Consider the following 15,831-nt stretch of genomic DNA (forward strand, 5'->3'; position numbering starts at 1 on the left):
CGCAAATCAATTTATATATGTTTTTTAATGTAAATGTCTGAATTGTTTTTTGATATTCTGTCTCTCACCGTTAAAATAAACCTACCATAAAAATGACAGACGGTTAATTTCTTTGTAAGTGGGTAAACTAACTAAATTGGAAGGGGATCAAATACTTATTTCTTCCACTGTATAATGTAACACACAACCAAGATAAAGTTGCATTTTTCAAACTTGAATTTTTATTTAATTGCAATTTACATTTCAATAACATTGCACTTTGGAGGAAAATGCTTTTGCTTTACATTAACTGACACTTGGTCCATGAGCAACAGCATTAACCATAAGTCCATCCAGGGTTCCACAGCTAAAGGCAAACAGACCCACAGAGAAGATGAAGAGACATTTTTAGAAAGTGATGTTACAGAGCATCGCTGTTCGTCTTGTCCTTGTTACGGGAACCATATCTCCTGGCTGCTGCTTTCTGATTACTTTGGCTCTTCGTCAGTCCATCTGCAGGGTCTGTGTTTAGCTCCTCAGGCTCAGGCTGCATCTCGTCCTCAGGGCTCTGAGCAGGCATGAATCTCAGCCAACGCTGGTAGAAACCACGGAAGCCCTCAATTTGCACCAGGTAGTTGTTTCTGGACTTATACTGGGATTAAAAAAAAAGAAGAAAAGTTTACCTTATGAACATATTATCATTGACTTTTGTCAATTGAAATGATTGTGCCATGGAAACTAAACAGTAGAGTCTTTAAGGTATTAGGTTGTGATCAAACTCTGCCTCTGCTCATCCACACACATGTGTTTTTATGCTCAGGCGTGTACTGACTACTTGGTGGACTCCCTGATGTACTGTGCAGATATTTACCTGGTTATAGCTGGGAGGATACTGTGAGGCAAACTCCAGCTGTTTGATGATGACTTTATTAGGTGCCACCCCCATGCTTGTCATGCTTTTGAGCAATGTTTTGAGGTACACGTAATCCAGTCTCCGACTTGCTCGGCCAATCAGAGCAGAGAACACCTGGACATTGGGTTTGAATCCCGCCTCCTGTGTAAATATGAAAGAAGAATGTCATAATATTGTTTTTTAATAGTAACACTAGTATCACTTCTGAATAAAATTTCTGCTGATGTAGAGTAGTATTTATTATGACTGTTAAAGCCAATACTCAGAAATATTTGTTTAAACATGCTGTAAGTGTTTAATTTAACCTAAAAACAAATGAAAAAAGTAGCCAGGACAGAGTTTAAGGGGATTTCTTTTCAATATATTTTGTTCAGTTTAATTTCTGTGAACAGATTCACAAACTTTGGTTCAATGTTTAATCTGCAAAACAATACACAAACAAATGTCACAATTAAATAAGAGGAGGTACAGTGGGGCAAAAAAGTATTTAGTCACCCACCAATTGTGCAAGTTCTCCTATTTAAAAAGATGAGAGAGGCCTGTAATTTTCATCATAAGTACACTTCAACTATGAGAGACAGAATGAGAAAAAAAATCCAGGAAATCACATTGTAGGATTTTTAATGAATTAATTGGTCAATTCCTCGGTAAAATAAGTATTTGGTCACCTACAAACAAGCAAGATTTCTGGCTCTCACAGACCTGTAACTTCTTCTTTAAGAGGCTCCTCTGTCCTCCACTCGTTACCTGTATTAATGGCACCTTTTTTAACTCGTTATCAGTATAAAAGACACCTGTCCACAACCTCAAACACTCATACTCCAAACTCCACTATGGCCAAGACCAAAGAGCTGTCAAAGGAGACCAGAGACAAAATTGTAGACCTGCACCAGGCTGGGAAAACTGAATCTGCAATAGGTAAGCAGCTTGGTGTGAAGAAATCAACTGTGGGAGCAATTATTAGAAAATGGAAGACATACAAGACCACTGCTAATCTCCCTCGATCTGGGGCTCCACGCAAGATCTCACCCCGTGGGGTCAAAATGATCACAAGAACGATGAGCAAAAATCCCAGAACCACACGGGGGGACCTAGTGAATGACCTGCAGAGAGCTGGGACCAAAGTAACAGAGGCTACCATCAGTAACACACTACGCCGCCAGGGACTTAAATCCTGCAGTTCCAGACGTGTCCCCCTGCTTAAGCCAGTACATGTCCAGGCCCGTCTGAAGTTTGCTAGAGGGCATTTGGATGATCCAGAAGAGGATTGGGAGAATGTCATATGGTCAGATGAAACCAAAATAGAAGTTTTTGGTAAAAACTCAACTCGTCGTGTTTGGAGGAGAAAGAATGCAGAGTTGCATCCAAAGAACACCATGCCTACTGTGAAGCATGGGGGTGGAAACATCAAGCTTTGGGGCTGTTTTTCTGCAAAGGGACCAGGACGACTGATCCGTGTAAAGAAAAAAATGAATGGGGCCATGTATCGTGAGATTTTGAGTGAAAACCTCCTTCCATCAGCAAGGGCACTGAAGATGAAGCGTGGCTGGGTCTTTCAGCATGACAATGATCCCAAACACACTGCCAGGGCAACGAAGGAGTGGCTTCGTAAGAAGCATTTCAAGGTCCTGGAGTGGCCTAGCCAGTCTCCAGATCTCAACCCCATAGAAAATCTTTGGAGGGATTGAAAGTCCGTGTTGCCCAGCGACAGCCCCAAAACATCACTGCTTTAGAGGAGATCTGCATGGAGGAATGGGCCAAAATACCAGCAACAGTGTGTGAAAACCTTGTGAAGACTTACAGAAAACCTTTGACCTCTGTCATTGCCAACAAAGGGTATATAACAAAGTATTGAGATGAACTTTTGTTATTGACCAAATACTTATTTTCCACAATAATTAGAAATAAATTCTTTAAAAATCCTACAATGTGATTTTCTGGATTTCTTTTTCTCATTCTGTCTCTCATAGTTGAGGTATACCTATGATAAAAAATACAGGCCTCTCTCATCTTTTTAAATGGGAGAACTTGCACAATTGGTGGCTGACTAAATACTTTTTTGCCCCACTGTATATACATTTAATTTACAAATCAAAGACAAGCATTTGTGAATATCTTTCTCCTTCACAAAAATAATAATACTTGTATCACTTGGGCAATTTATCATGTACACACGTATTAACAGACCATTTTCATTTATTTGTGGAACTCATTTGTGTATTTGTTTTATTTTTCTAAATATATGTACAATTTACAAACTTTTTTTACATTTGTTGAAGGTGTTGTCTGTATGCACAAGTTATAAGGTGACATATCAATGATCATAGATTTTCTGTCCTGGATTTTTAGAAACATGAGACTCACCTCCATGTCTTTCAGCAGCTGCAGCCCGTCCTCCTGTTGCTCACAGCCCAACGCTAGACTCCCAAATGTCTGCACATCCACATTTACATTACGCTGTCGCATCACACTTAACACACCCTGGAAAGAGAAAGAAGTGCATCAACTATATGCATACACACTTAAAAGAGTCCCTTTATGTACTTCAGTTTAATCACCAAGTTATGGAATATTTTTTTTTCTCTTTATAGTGAGGAAGATGGGGTCTGCTTAATTTCTCACAGCACTGCACTGTCAACATTTTCCATAGGGACTGTTTCTTTAATATAATGTAGTTCTTATGAAAACTAAAGCAAAGTCTGGGTGTAAATAAGAGAAGTGGGGTAGTAAGTACTCTGATTTATCTTTACCAAAGTAAAAGTAGCACAAACACAGTGTGAAATAACTATTTCACATGTTAAGGAAGCATTGAAGATCCTTTCTTAGCATTTAGATTTAGTTCAGTTCTTATTGTTGTTGCCAATTTAATATTTTTAGGTCATTTTACCGAGTGAGGAAGCTTCCTTAGCAAAAAGACTATTTGACCGCAGTCAGTGTGTTTGTACCTTTGCCTCCTCCAGGTCACCTGCTCTGGCTGATCTGCGAATCATCGAGTTAAAGAAAGCGGCGTCAAGCTTCACTTTGTGCTGCTTGGCGACCCGCAGGAGCATCTGCAGGGACTGATATCCCGGCTCCATCGTGTCGGCCAGCAGCGTCAGAGTCTTGAGGTCTGGACTGAGACTCTTAGCTTCCATTTTCTCCAGGAAACCTTTAGCTCCTCCGATGAGGGCGAGCCTATCTGCTGCTCCAGCTATGGTGCCGAGGGAGACCACAGCAACCTTTTTACCCTCAAAAAGGTCCAGTAGGTTAGGGGCTGTAGAGTCTGCTGCTAAGTCTACACGCAGTGGTGATGTTTCTATTTGTCTGATTGGCACCAAATGGCTTGAGTCTTGTTTTATGTTACACTCTTCTTCGCTGGCTCTGCTGTCCTGCTGACTGTCACTGTGAGGATCAGGCTGGAAACAGAGCTGCCTCTCCAGGAGGTCAATGTTTGAGAGCACCTTTTGTGTCGATTGGGACTTTGACACACGTTTCCCCTCGTAGTCCTGGTCGGGCTTCAGCAGCAGGGCAGAGGTCAGGGCAGAATCGCCAATCCCACAATCCCTAGCAGTTCGCAGCAGGAGGTTATAGTTGTATGTTTTCGGTAGAAGCCCTGATCTCAGCATCTGGCGCCAAACCTGAAACACAATATTTACTGAGTCAATTTATATCCTGGCTTTGGTTATGACATGTTTTAAGTTGAATGCAGCTGTGTGTAGTACTTTTGCCAAAAAAGATTACCCATAAGTGACAAAGTTTCAAATGAAAAAAAAAAAATGTTCATGTTTATACTAACTAGAAATAGAGCCTGGGTATACAAAGATAACCAAAGTAGTACCCATTTCATCTGATTTGGGTTTAAGGATTAGTCAATCCAACTTAGGCAAAGAAACCGTGACTCTATGTTGCGGTTGCAATCCGTGTCATAGTAAAGGAGGCCTAACTTTTAAACATATTATGAACCAATGTGGTTAGATGGCACTAAAACTTGTATCTCGTATCTACCTGTAACGCCAGTCTGAATCCAGTTTCTTTGTCCTTCAAGCAGCCCATCAGCAGGTAGTGAAACGTCTCCTGAGTCACAACATGGCCGTTTTGTAGCATCTCCTATAAAACATGTTAAAGCACGATTCAGGGAACTGACCCTCCATAAACAAGAATACAAATGTAGTTGGCCCATCTCGTACCCTGATTGTTTGAATACAAGCTTGAAGGTTGTTTGAGATGGCGTGCGTCTTGAGAAGCGCGTGGTAGGTGATGGTGCTGAGGGGGAAGTTTTTGCGACGGAGTTCTTGCTCCAACTTCAACGCTTGCTGGAGTCCGACTTCTTTGAATGGCGTCTCAGCGCAGGCATTGAACAGCGCAGTGTAGGTGGCATCATTAGGAACCAGACCTCGTTTCTTCATCTGCAGGACACACATAATGTCAATCAATACATAAGAAGTCTGTGTTTGTGACAAGATGTTGACATCCAAGCGTATTATTGTAGGTTTAAAAAACAACTTGAGGGTTTTATTGTAGTGCTTTAATACATGCTTGCTTTTGTTCAAATAACACATATACTGAGGTTTAACACAACGTTATGACCTAAGGCGTCATTTGGCTTGTTGATAAAAAGGTATAAATAAATTATCCCTACATCATTGTAGAGTCTGAAGGCCCTCTTGAGTTGTCCAGCTCGACCACAGCCTCCGATCAGAATGGTGTAGTTGTACTCCTCCGGCTGCAGCCTCTCTCCCTGCAGCATATCTTTGCTGAAAAGATCCAAAGCCTCCTGCAGCTGTGAAAGGGAAAACAATGTTTATACACAGAAGAAGGTGAGAAGACTGTGATAGCCCATTTTAACCAAGCTAATGAAAAAACTATACTGTTCGTCAATATAATAAGGAACTTTGTCTATCAAATATTAACTTAGTATCTCAAAAACAGTGATAAAACTCCATAAGTACTAAATACTTAGTCAGTTATTCGAGATAATAAGTCATTTTTATAACGTTCCTATTTTGAGTTTGAGTAACTGCAGTATTTATTCCACTGTACTGTGTTTTATTTTATATCTGTTTTGTTTCTCCTATTTTTTTTACATGTTAATAAACTCCTGCATTTAATTGGTCACTTAGAACATATAATATTTATTTTTGCTGACTTGCACATTGGTCTTGCAACATTGTCTTGCACTATTTTATTTTATTTCCACTCTGCATATTTTTGCACAGTTTTAACTGTTTTTGTTATTTGTTTTTTTGCGTTATATCTTATATATATTTATGTTGCATTGTTGAAGGAGCCTTTAACTCAATAGTTTCATTTCCATAACTAAACTGCTAATGTGCATATGACAATAAAGCCTTTGCACGTAGCATTTTCACATTTTGCAGACGGACCAGGTTAAATGAACTCACCTTGTTTACTTTGATCAGCTTCTTGCACTCTAAGAAGTACCAGTAGGGTGTGTTTCTCCTGGCAGTCCTCCGGTAGGGTTTCACCGCCTCCTGGTCACCCTCCGCTTCTTGGTGCTTCAGATCGTGCAGGTAAGGGCTGGTTTTCCTGAACGACCTCCTGGAGGATATGTCGGCGGAGAAGGAGCCGAACTTCTCCCGTTTCGGGGGGTCGTCCTCAGCTGGAGCTAAAGGGTATTCCAGAGGCTTTGTAGCGCCATGTGAAGCGGCTGATAGGGACACGGATCTGGTGGATAGCAGCTGCCATGAAGTCGGTGTGAGGGGTCCTGATGACCGGTGTCCCCCAGTCACATTCAGGGTCTGGGTCGAGCTGCCTTCCGTTAAAAAGGGTGACAACTTGGCTAAACGTGACGAGAGTTTCTTCCCGTTTCGCAAGCAAGAACAGGCGACAGACGTCAACATAATCAACGATCTTATACAGCTAACTACAAGATAATTATCGGTTCTTTAATAACGCAACAAAGCTGTGTAGCTTCTGTCATGTTGCCTGCGTGAACCACGATGCTTCAATGACAAACACTAGTTAAGACTTGAGTAATAGATATAGAACGAGTATTGTAAAGCATCTTGTCTGGCCATTTTGTCCTTGAAATTAATCAGCAAGGACATTCAGTGAATTTTAACTGTGTTAAAATCAAACTGTTTAATTTTGGCTGTATAGATAGTAAGAAAAACGTCCATCTACACTTGATTGGACTTCCCACTTTGATCGACTACATCAGTAATTGATTGGTATGTCTGAGCCGTTGAATTCATGTCTACGCCACTCCCCTCAGCTGGTCATAAAGTTGATTTCTGTGTCTCTTCCTCAGGTTAAACTGGTTGAAAGGTTTGGCAAGGCTTATTAAACTCATTTAAACACTGCTTTGAATAATTTAGACAATGTTTCATAGTCGTCATAGACCTCTTGGATACGTTTTACCAGCGTTACATCATTAGAAGAAAGATACGGAGCTACACCACCAGCGTCAATGGTAAAATATAGATTAACATTACGCAATTCATTACACACTCATAATATCAATGTTTTTACTTGTTAATGTGTCTGTTATAGAGCCCCTTTATTATTATGTATTATTTAGTCTCACATAAAAAGTCAGCTCTAAACTGTAACTATATAATGTACCAGGCAATAAATATCACAATACAAAATGACGTACTGTCGACATTATATTAGCAAGGAGGAAAATCCAAATAACTGAATGTCAGATTGGCTCAGCAGGACGCTCCTAAATTTGGACTCAATATCGTTAAACGACCATTACTTCAATGTCAAAATTGAATGCTGTGCAGGGGATTATTTGAATACGCATTTCAAGACAATTAAATCAATAAATATATGATTTTTCACTAAATATGTTTTAAAAGGGCTGTGCTGGTTAATATTGGAGTCTTGACCTCAGTCCTTTCTTAAATCCTTGCTATGGCCTTACAAGTACTACTCCACTGTATTTGCAAAAAACAAAGTCAGGAAAAACATTGACATTCCAGAGGTAGAAAGAAGAACAATCACACATTTGCAGCCTATTCATCGGAAATGAATGTATCAAGGTGATCCACAAATGAGATGATTCTTTCGCTGGTTTTGACCTTTGGAGTGCTGCTTTATTTCCTGTTTTTGTTGAAAATATAGTCTTTGTTGTTTTGACTCCCAATTGAATTTCAGTGCACCTGTTTCCTCTCTTGAAGCTGCAAGTATTACTCTTTGTTCCTAATCTTAACAGCTGTTGTTGTGACTACCTCAAGCATTCAAGTAGTTCAATATCAAACCTTGGTCAAATTATTCTGGCAGTTTGAGGTTGATGTTTTGTTGTAGTCACATGCAATGTTTTACATTCACTGTCTTTACTGTAAGTATATGAGGACAAGTCTGCAGTCCTCTTCAGGTTTAATAATCACACATCCTTCAGAAAAAGTGTATTTGTGTGTCACAGTTTACGACAGTTTCTTGTATTTTATGTTTCTACAGGAAATCTCTGCAGAAGACCAGCAAGTTCCACCCTCCTGTCCCGTGTCCACGCCTGCTCCTGGTACAAAACACGCCAACCGTACAATGTACCTTCAGCAAACATGACTGACTTTGTTCCATACAGCATATTAGAGTTATCGTTTATCACATTTTATTAAAAGCATACAGTAATTTGATTTTATCATGTTAGGTTGCCAGTATGAATGATTCTTAGGAAGCTGTTTTTAGATGTATTCATGTATTGAATTGTTTTTTGTCTGAATCATTTGCATTTTCATTGCTTTATATTTTCTGTGCTTTATATTTTCTGACATCTGTCTTTCATGTAATACATTGAAAATATCCCTATTAATAGCGTTAATGATTCACACTGTACATATTAGCACTGCCATGTTTTCTTCTTATAGATGTTGGATAAAGCTCATAAAGCTCTAGTTATAAATAAGACTCTGAATTTGTGTGTGTGTGTGTGTGTGTGTGTGTGTGTGTGTGTGTGTGTGTGTGTGTGTGTGTGTGTGTGTGTGTGTGTGTGTGTGTGTGTGTGTGTGTGTGTGTGTGTGTTGTCAAATATTTGATTTATTTACAGATGAACCTCAGACCAGAGCAGACTTCTTAAAATGTGAGCCATCTTTTTAATCTTAAAACCAAACAAACACTCTATCTTTACTAATAATGCTTCACAAATCCTGATACTGCAAACAAATATATATGCCTGAAATAAAACACAGTCACACATCAGTTTGAGGTGTATAAATGAAATGTTGGCCATCCGTCTACTTCTTCCTCTCACTCAGATTACTATCGCCTCACCCTGGACCCGAACACAGCGTACAGAGAGCTGGTTCTGTCTGAGGGGAACAGAAAGGTGGTGCTCACAGATTTGGTCCAGGAGTATCCTGAACATCCAGACAGGTTCTCTCACCTTTATCAGGTGCTGTGTAGGGAGGGTCTGTCTGGACGTTGTTACTGGGAGGTGGAGTTTCAAGGGTCTGTTGAAATTGCTGTGGCCTACAGAGACCTCGGCAGATCTGACTATTATTCAGAATGTGCGTTTGGCTGCAACGCCAAATCCTGGAGTTTAGACATAAATGGGAATGATAAATGTTTCAGACACAATGATGAGAGACAGCGGTGCCAGAGCCTCAGTCCTCCAGAGTTGGTGTGTTCCTCGATCACAGGGCGGGGAGTCTGACCTTCTATTGTGTCTGTGACTCAACGCTGCAGCTGCTGCACAAAGAAGAAACCGCGTTCACAGAGCCACTCTACCCCGGACTGTGGGTCGTAGACACCGCCCAGCTGTGTGACCCGGAGTAGAGTTCCAACCGAAAAGTGTCTCGTGGTGGAGTCGAGGAGGGATATGGTGCCCTCATGTTTGAGAAAGTGCTCTCTTGGATGCCTGTATCCTGGAGTTAGAGTGTCCTCTACGGTGGCCCAGTGATGAAGAAATTATGTTAAATTGGACCAAAGTCTCAGTGGCCCGCACCCCTACAATGTATCTCAAACAGACTGTTACCAACTGAAAGAGACTCAAACTGAGCTCAAAGAAAGAAACACATGATACATAGAAACACAAAAATACAGCAGAGACCAAAACAACAACAAAGAGAAGCAAAACAGCTGCAAAATGACTACAAATAAACAGAAAAACAAAAAAGAATGTGTAATATATTGTTTGCTAATGGTTGGTTTATCTTAACTTTAGTCCAGAGTGAAAAATCTGAATTAATATTGCAAGGATTGTCATAGGGCAGACATTCATGTTCCCCAGAGGATGAATTTAAATGACCTGGGCAAACTGGTGACCTTTAACCTAATGCATTTTTCAAACATACTGTATCTTTTGTACAACACAATTGTGCAGAATTAAGTTATAACTCAAAAGGTATTGTATCTTAATTGTGTGTATTAAATGCATTATCCAGTTTTCTTATCTGGGTATGTTCACATGAATAAACACATCACGGATACTAGTAAAACACTCTTTGGCACATTCCACCTCCAGAACCAAAAGGATTGGCGTTGCATTCATTGTTGTTGAGCCACAACTGAGTGATAACATGTGGGACCATATTCAGTTTTTTAATTATCATTTTATATAATAAAAAAAAACATGAACATACAAATGCTACACACACAACAATTACAAATAATTTAAATGGAGTTTATTACAACATAATTCGGTTCAGATCTCCTGTAAAAGTATCTGAAGAAATACATCCCTTCATTTATATTTTTGGCACTTATTTTCAAAGTAGCAGAGTGGTGTAGTTACAGACATTATTTTTAAATGAGACAATGGCACTAAGTGTTACATGTCTGGGAACAATAAACTGAAACTCCCTGCAAAGCAAATTTCTCTGCACAGACCATCTTTACTCTGTCATGTAAGTGTAAACGATTACAGTTGATGATTTGTTGTAGCGGAGCCGGAAACAGTTATTTATGTAACAAGTCACAGAATCTAGCATGACTGTGCAGACAACAGGCAACAGTCTTTCGATTGCTGAACTTTTTTCCTGCAGAATTGAAGTGGTCTGAGCTCTTGAGCACCAATCACACTGAAGCTTTCTGGAGATGTCACAATGGTGATAGATGTGGTGGTTGGGCCACGTGGCTCTGGAACAAAGTGATCCTGTCCAGCAGTGTGAGTGGGATATCTCTGATGACTGAAGTCAGGTCCTCATGCTGTAATGGATAGATGACCACACTCAGGGCCGAACGCTCCACTGAAAATCTAAGGAAAGACACAAGAAAAGCTCAATTTGAGATCCTGTTTGACATTTAAAAAGGGGATAGAGTTGTTTTGTCTATTTAACTGAGGTTGGATGAGGTACTTAGAGTAATATCTACAGTAGATGAAGGTCTGCATGCCCCCAGTTTGTAGAAACAAACCAGCACTGTTGTGGATGGTGTCAGCAGAATAACATATTTTAGCCACACAAAAGAGGCCCACCTCAATACCGAAATTGCATTAACTGTATGCGATATTTAGAATATTTAAAGTGCTTTAAATTGCTGCTTCCCACCGTCCACACAAGTACACTGCTTTGCCTCCGTGCCTTAGCTCCTGTAATTGTTTTAAACTAGGGACTCATGCAGGCCTCGTACAACCCCATTACAAACATCCCTCTAAGATGTACAGTTTGTCTTCACACACAAGCACTGACCTGTTCAGCAGAACTTTCTGCAGTGTGCGACATGCCACCAAGGTGCCGCCCATGAACATATGGCACATGATGACGTGGGAGCATCGCTCCATGAAGGTTTCCACTGCCAATGGGTCAAAGGTTCCGCTGCGTGAGATAAGGCAGAGACGCTGCAGACGAGAGCAGCAGGACAGAGCCTCAAAGAATGACTCGTTGGCATTCAGGTAGGGCTGCTCTAACCTACAACACACAGACAACCAATGTTCAATTAATAAGAGCAATGAGCTGAGCAAACACGGGAACTTCTTTCGTTAAATGTATGTATGTATAAAAACTGGTATGTTGGCCCTAATATTGTGGTGGATATATATATATATATACTGGAGCCACGTTTAACCTAAGCAAACCTATATTAAGACATCCAATTACAAAATGTTACACAACTGTTTTACGCAGACCCCATTTACTAGTTCAGTCAAGAATATCCTCTGTTTCTAGATTCTTTGTCTACTGTGTAGCCTGCGAGAAAAGTTTTCTTCAAGAACTCAAGGTAACATGTTTAGTTATAGATATACAAATAATCAATTTGTGTCACAGTTAATGAAGGGTACACAGAGACATCTTCTAACCTGAGTTCCTGTAGCTGTGTGCACTGTTTAAGTGAATCCAGCAAGGCAGGGCAGTAGTTCATGGTCTTTAGTGATCCCATGTTGGCGAGGGATAAAACCCGTAGGTCTCTGCACTGCCGGGTCAGCTGTACCAGCCCTGTCCCTTTCAGGACCCCAGGAAGCCCCACCAGACTCAGACGACGCAATCTAGGCAAAGCCTCAAGTGCTGCTAAGTGTGCATCGCCAACTCCTCGAGCCCACTCACACATGCCGCGAGGCTCCACACTGGCACGAGTGCAGGGCTCCAGCCGAGGCAACGCGGAGACAAAACCAGGACCAATGAGCTCTAAGGTTTCTAGAAAAGGGCAGCCAGCTAAGAGCAGAGAAAGCCCTGAGGTGCTGTTCTCTGAAAGAGAGGACTCTAAATCAGGCCTGTAGTTCTGGAGCCCCACCCGTGGATTCTTCTTTAACCCCAGGAACAAAGGGGAGGGAGTGTTGTTTAAAGAGACTTGATGTGTGTTTAAGCCATCTGACAGAGCGCAGGCAGGCAGTGTGAGAGAGCGCAGATGTGCTAGTTTAGCCAAGCTGGCACACAGGTGTGTTTCTCCACCCTGCCCAGGTGAGCTCTCGTGATGATAGTGTGTGTGCATCAGGTTAAGGTGTTTAATGTTAGAACAGCCAGCTGCCAGCCGGCTCATAGTTGAAGGAACCAGCTGATCCTCCACACTCCTGCACTCTGAGTAAAGGACCTTGTTGATCCCGCTGAGGTTCAGGCTGGTCAGCTGCTTGGCATCTCTGACTCCTCCCTCAAGCAGTGACTGGAACACCTGCGTCCACAGCGCTGGGCAGCGGCTGAAGCTCAGGTGCTTTGGGCTGTTTCCCTCCAGGGCTCGCCTCAGGGACAAGGAATCCAGCCAGGAGCGAGGGAGCTGCAGGGCCTCCAGTTCGCCTCCCTGCCCCAGGCTCTGAGCCAGTGAAGGAGCAGCAGGCCAGTGAGCGGGGTTTGGACCGGGAATCGACACAAGGAAAACTCTGAGACGTTTTGGAACGTGAACGCTGAACACAGCCAGGTAGAGCAGGAGCAACGTCTGGTTAACCTGAGGACAACAACACACAGATAAACTCATAAAGTCAAGATGTTTACAAACTCATAGTACAAATTGATTAACCATCCTTCACTTACTTGATAAATATAGATTCTGAATATTTTTCAAACCGTTTCAATACTAATTTAAGCACTATTGATACGACGGGTCCAGCAGCGCTCTCTTCTCTCAGCCAACTGCTAACACATTTGCTGCGGTGGCCACATAATCAATAAGAATTTATTTGTATTTCCTGCTGCTATCTGTCCCCGATGTCAGGCTTGAACTAATAGCTATGCTGCTTCTACAGATTGGATTTCATGCAGACTGATTTTGGCCTAATTGGTCTCTTAACATGTTTTTGACTGAGCTCTTTGCCCTTGTGTGATAAAAATGCTGGGATGCTTTAATTGTTTTATGTCTAAATGTGCTGCTGTTGTCTTGGTAGGGGCACAATTCTAAAGGAGATTTTTAAACTCAATCAAACTCCTGGTTGAATCCATTTTAAATTAAAAATATATTTACAAACTGCAGTTTACTGCAGTGTATGCTGCAGTATACTGGGAACAAACTAAAACTCACCTCTCCTGGAGCCAGCCTGGCAGTGAACTCCTCCAGCTGTTGGTAATGTGGCACACTGCTCTGACCCATCATCAACTGACAGCAAACACCAATACCCTCTCTAGTCACGTCTGAGATGTCAAACTGAAGCATCAGCCTGCAGTGAACAAACATTCAACACTGTAGTAGTGAAGTAAAACAGCAGCAGTAAAACAAAGCCTTAAGACAGCAAAAAGAAGATGAATGTATTAAGCTCAACCAGTGTATGATTGCATAACTGAACCAATCAATATGTGAGTCTTGTTGGTCAATTGTTCTGCTCCATTCTGAAAATGTTACATTTCTTAAGAAACATGGTCCATAGACGCTACAAATTGGATCCAGGTTATCCCATAAAAGTGTGTATACATCAATATTGCATGATTCTGCGTGAGGAAGTAATTAAGGACAAAAGCCTCATGTGAAACCTCAGTAATCGTACAGATTCTTACTTGCGTAGTTGGGCGCAGCATGGCACCACACCATAACTCGGTGTCAACAGTGTCTGTCTGAGCTCCGACAGGCGGCTCAGAGAATCCACTGCCTCTGAACTGAGCTGAGCAGAGTTGAAGCCTGGCGTCACATCAAAAGCAAGTGATCTTAGCAGAGAAAGGGAGGAGAGGAGACGGGAGAGACGCAGGGAAGTGATGCGACAGCCGGTGACATCTAGGTGTGTCACTCCTCTGCAGCGAGCCAGAAGCTCCATCGTAGAGCCGGACAGCCAGTAGCAGCCATTCAAGCTGAGGGACTGCATGTGATTGGCTAGCTGTTTCAATACGTACCGGACTGAAAGATCGTCCGCCTGGAGAAAACAAACAGCACTTTTAATAAATGTTTCCATCTGTTGAATATATCGAAGTATTCCAGTGTGTTGATAAAGAAACGTTTTAAACTAGAAAGATCAACATAAATACACAAATTGAAGATTCATAAAAACTTTGATAGTTATTTAACTCAAATAAGAAGTTTTACCAGATACTCCTCAGACAGGCTGACATTTGTGAGCAGGCTCTTATCATGGCACAGTGTGTGTAACTTGTGGCAGACATTGGCCACATTCTTCACCAGGTCACACACTGGAACATGGCGGAGGATGCAAAGCAGGATCTCATCGGACAGATCAGACATTCCCACGGATGTAGAGGACATTGTGTCCTCGTCAAATACAGCCTGAGACAGAGAGAGAACAGTGTCACAGTTTATTGTTTTTAGACCCACTGTGTAACCAATCAACTGCAACTACTTATTATTTTAATCAAATTTCCAATATTTATTTAAATAAGTGTATTAAATGAAAAAAATAGTTTAAAAATGGCAATAACAATAGTCAAAATGTGCCAAAATATCTGTTGTTTCACTATTACTGAAACAATAAAAAAGGCATGGCACAGCAGCAATGCACAGATATTCCTCTCAGTGTTAGCACCAGCCCAAATGTCTCTGTCTTTCTCCTCACATTTACAATATCTGTATTTTGTTAGCAGGTTAACAAGAATTGCACCAAATCACACGCCTTTCTTCTAAGCTGTTTATGCATGTTGGATTTTATCTATGTAATCTGTGTAATAAAACTAAGCAGAAAATAGGGTGTACCCTGGTCCAGCCCATAGGTCTAGAGTTAGCGTTAACATTAGCTAGCGTTGGTCAGTTTCTCAGCGTTACCGTTGACTATTATACGGGTTTTTTTTAGAGGTTTGTCGGTGAACCCACTTGTACAATTTGTCGGTGCATGTCCTCTGATATCCCTCTGACGATCCAACTCATTATCACCAGGATTTTATATTTTATTTTAGATGTTCATCCAGCTGGCCAAGGCTTCATGTTCCGAGGAAGCCGCTCCACAGTGTACCACCGGCGGTGTGACACCCGGCCGCTGACAGGACGGAGGACGTTTGCTGCTGCACAGAGACGGACCTCTTTCAGTGACGGACACACTTCCTGTCGGTCAAATCAGATTTTCATTTAATTTTTAAATTATGACAGAATTAGGAATTAGTGATTGTATTATTTTAACTAAATATTTCATCAACAAATTTTGCTTCTTCAACATTTCTTCAGTATTTATGGTTTTTCTTCCCAATGACATGGAACAA

General features: G+C 41.3%; 2 protein-coding genes and 1 long non-coding RNA gene across 3 annotated transcripts; 1 reads left to right on the forward strand and 2 right to left on the reverse strand.

Moving 5' to 3' along the window:
- Positions 1-198: 198 nt before the first annotated feature.
- Positions 199-7,023, reverse strand: ptcd1 (pentatricopeptide repeat domain 1). The gene is made up of 8 exons (XM_063883826.1): positions 6,274-7,023; positions 5,511-5,651; positions 5,059-5,277; positions 4,877-4,978; positions 3,838-4,509; positions 3,257-3,373; positions 851-1,033; positions 199-631 (listed from the first exon to the last, which is right to left on the reverse strand). The coding sequence occupies exons 1-8, from the start codon at positions 6,730-6,732 to the stop codon at positions 401-403; spliced, it is 2,124 nt and encodes a 707-aa protein (XP_063739896.1). The 5' UTR covers positions 6,733-7,023; the 3' UTR covers positions 199-400.
- A 54-nt stretch (positions 7,024-7,077) lies between these two features.
- LOC134864662 (uncharacterized) lies at positions 7,078-10,225 on the forward strand. Its single transcript, XR_010165861.1, has 4 exons — positions 7,078-7,304; positions 8,300-8,360; positions 8,886-8,918; positions 9,094-10,225. It is a non-coding gene; the product is annotated as an uncharacterized LOC134864662 (long non-coding RNA).
- Positions 10,226-10,439: 214 nt separating this feature from the next.
- fbxl18 (F-box and leucine-rich repeat protein 18) lies at positions 10,440-15,628 on the reverse strand. The gene is made up of 7 exons (XM_063883823.1): positions 15,449-15,628; positions 14,711-14,908; positions 14,191-14,540; positions 13,721-13,856; positions 12,075-13,150; positions 11,467-11,685; positions 10,440-11,033 (listed from the first exon to the last, which is right to left on the reverse strand). Exons 1-7 carry the CDS (start codon positions 15,500-15,502, stop codon positions 10,877-10,879), a joined length of 2,190 nt encoding a protein of 729 aa, XP_063739893.1. The 5' UTR covers positions 15,503-15,628; the 3' UTR covers positions 10,440-10,876.
- Between the last annotated feature and the right edge of the window lie 203 nt (positions 15,629-15,831).

The sequence above is a fragment of the Eleginops maclovinus genome, chromosome 5 (genome assembly GCF_036324505.1).
Source record: "Eleginops maclovinus isolate JMC-PN-2008 ecotype Puerto Natales chromosome 5, JC_Emac_rtc_rv5, whole genome shotgun sequence".
NCBI classification, from domain to species: Eukaryota; Metazoa; Chordata; class Actinopteri; order Perciformes; family Eleginopidae; genus Eleginops; species Eleginops maclovinus.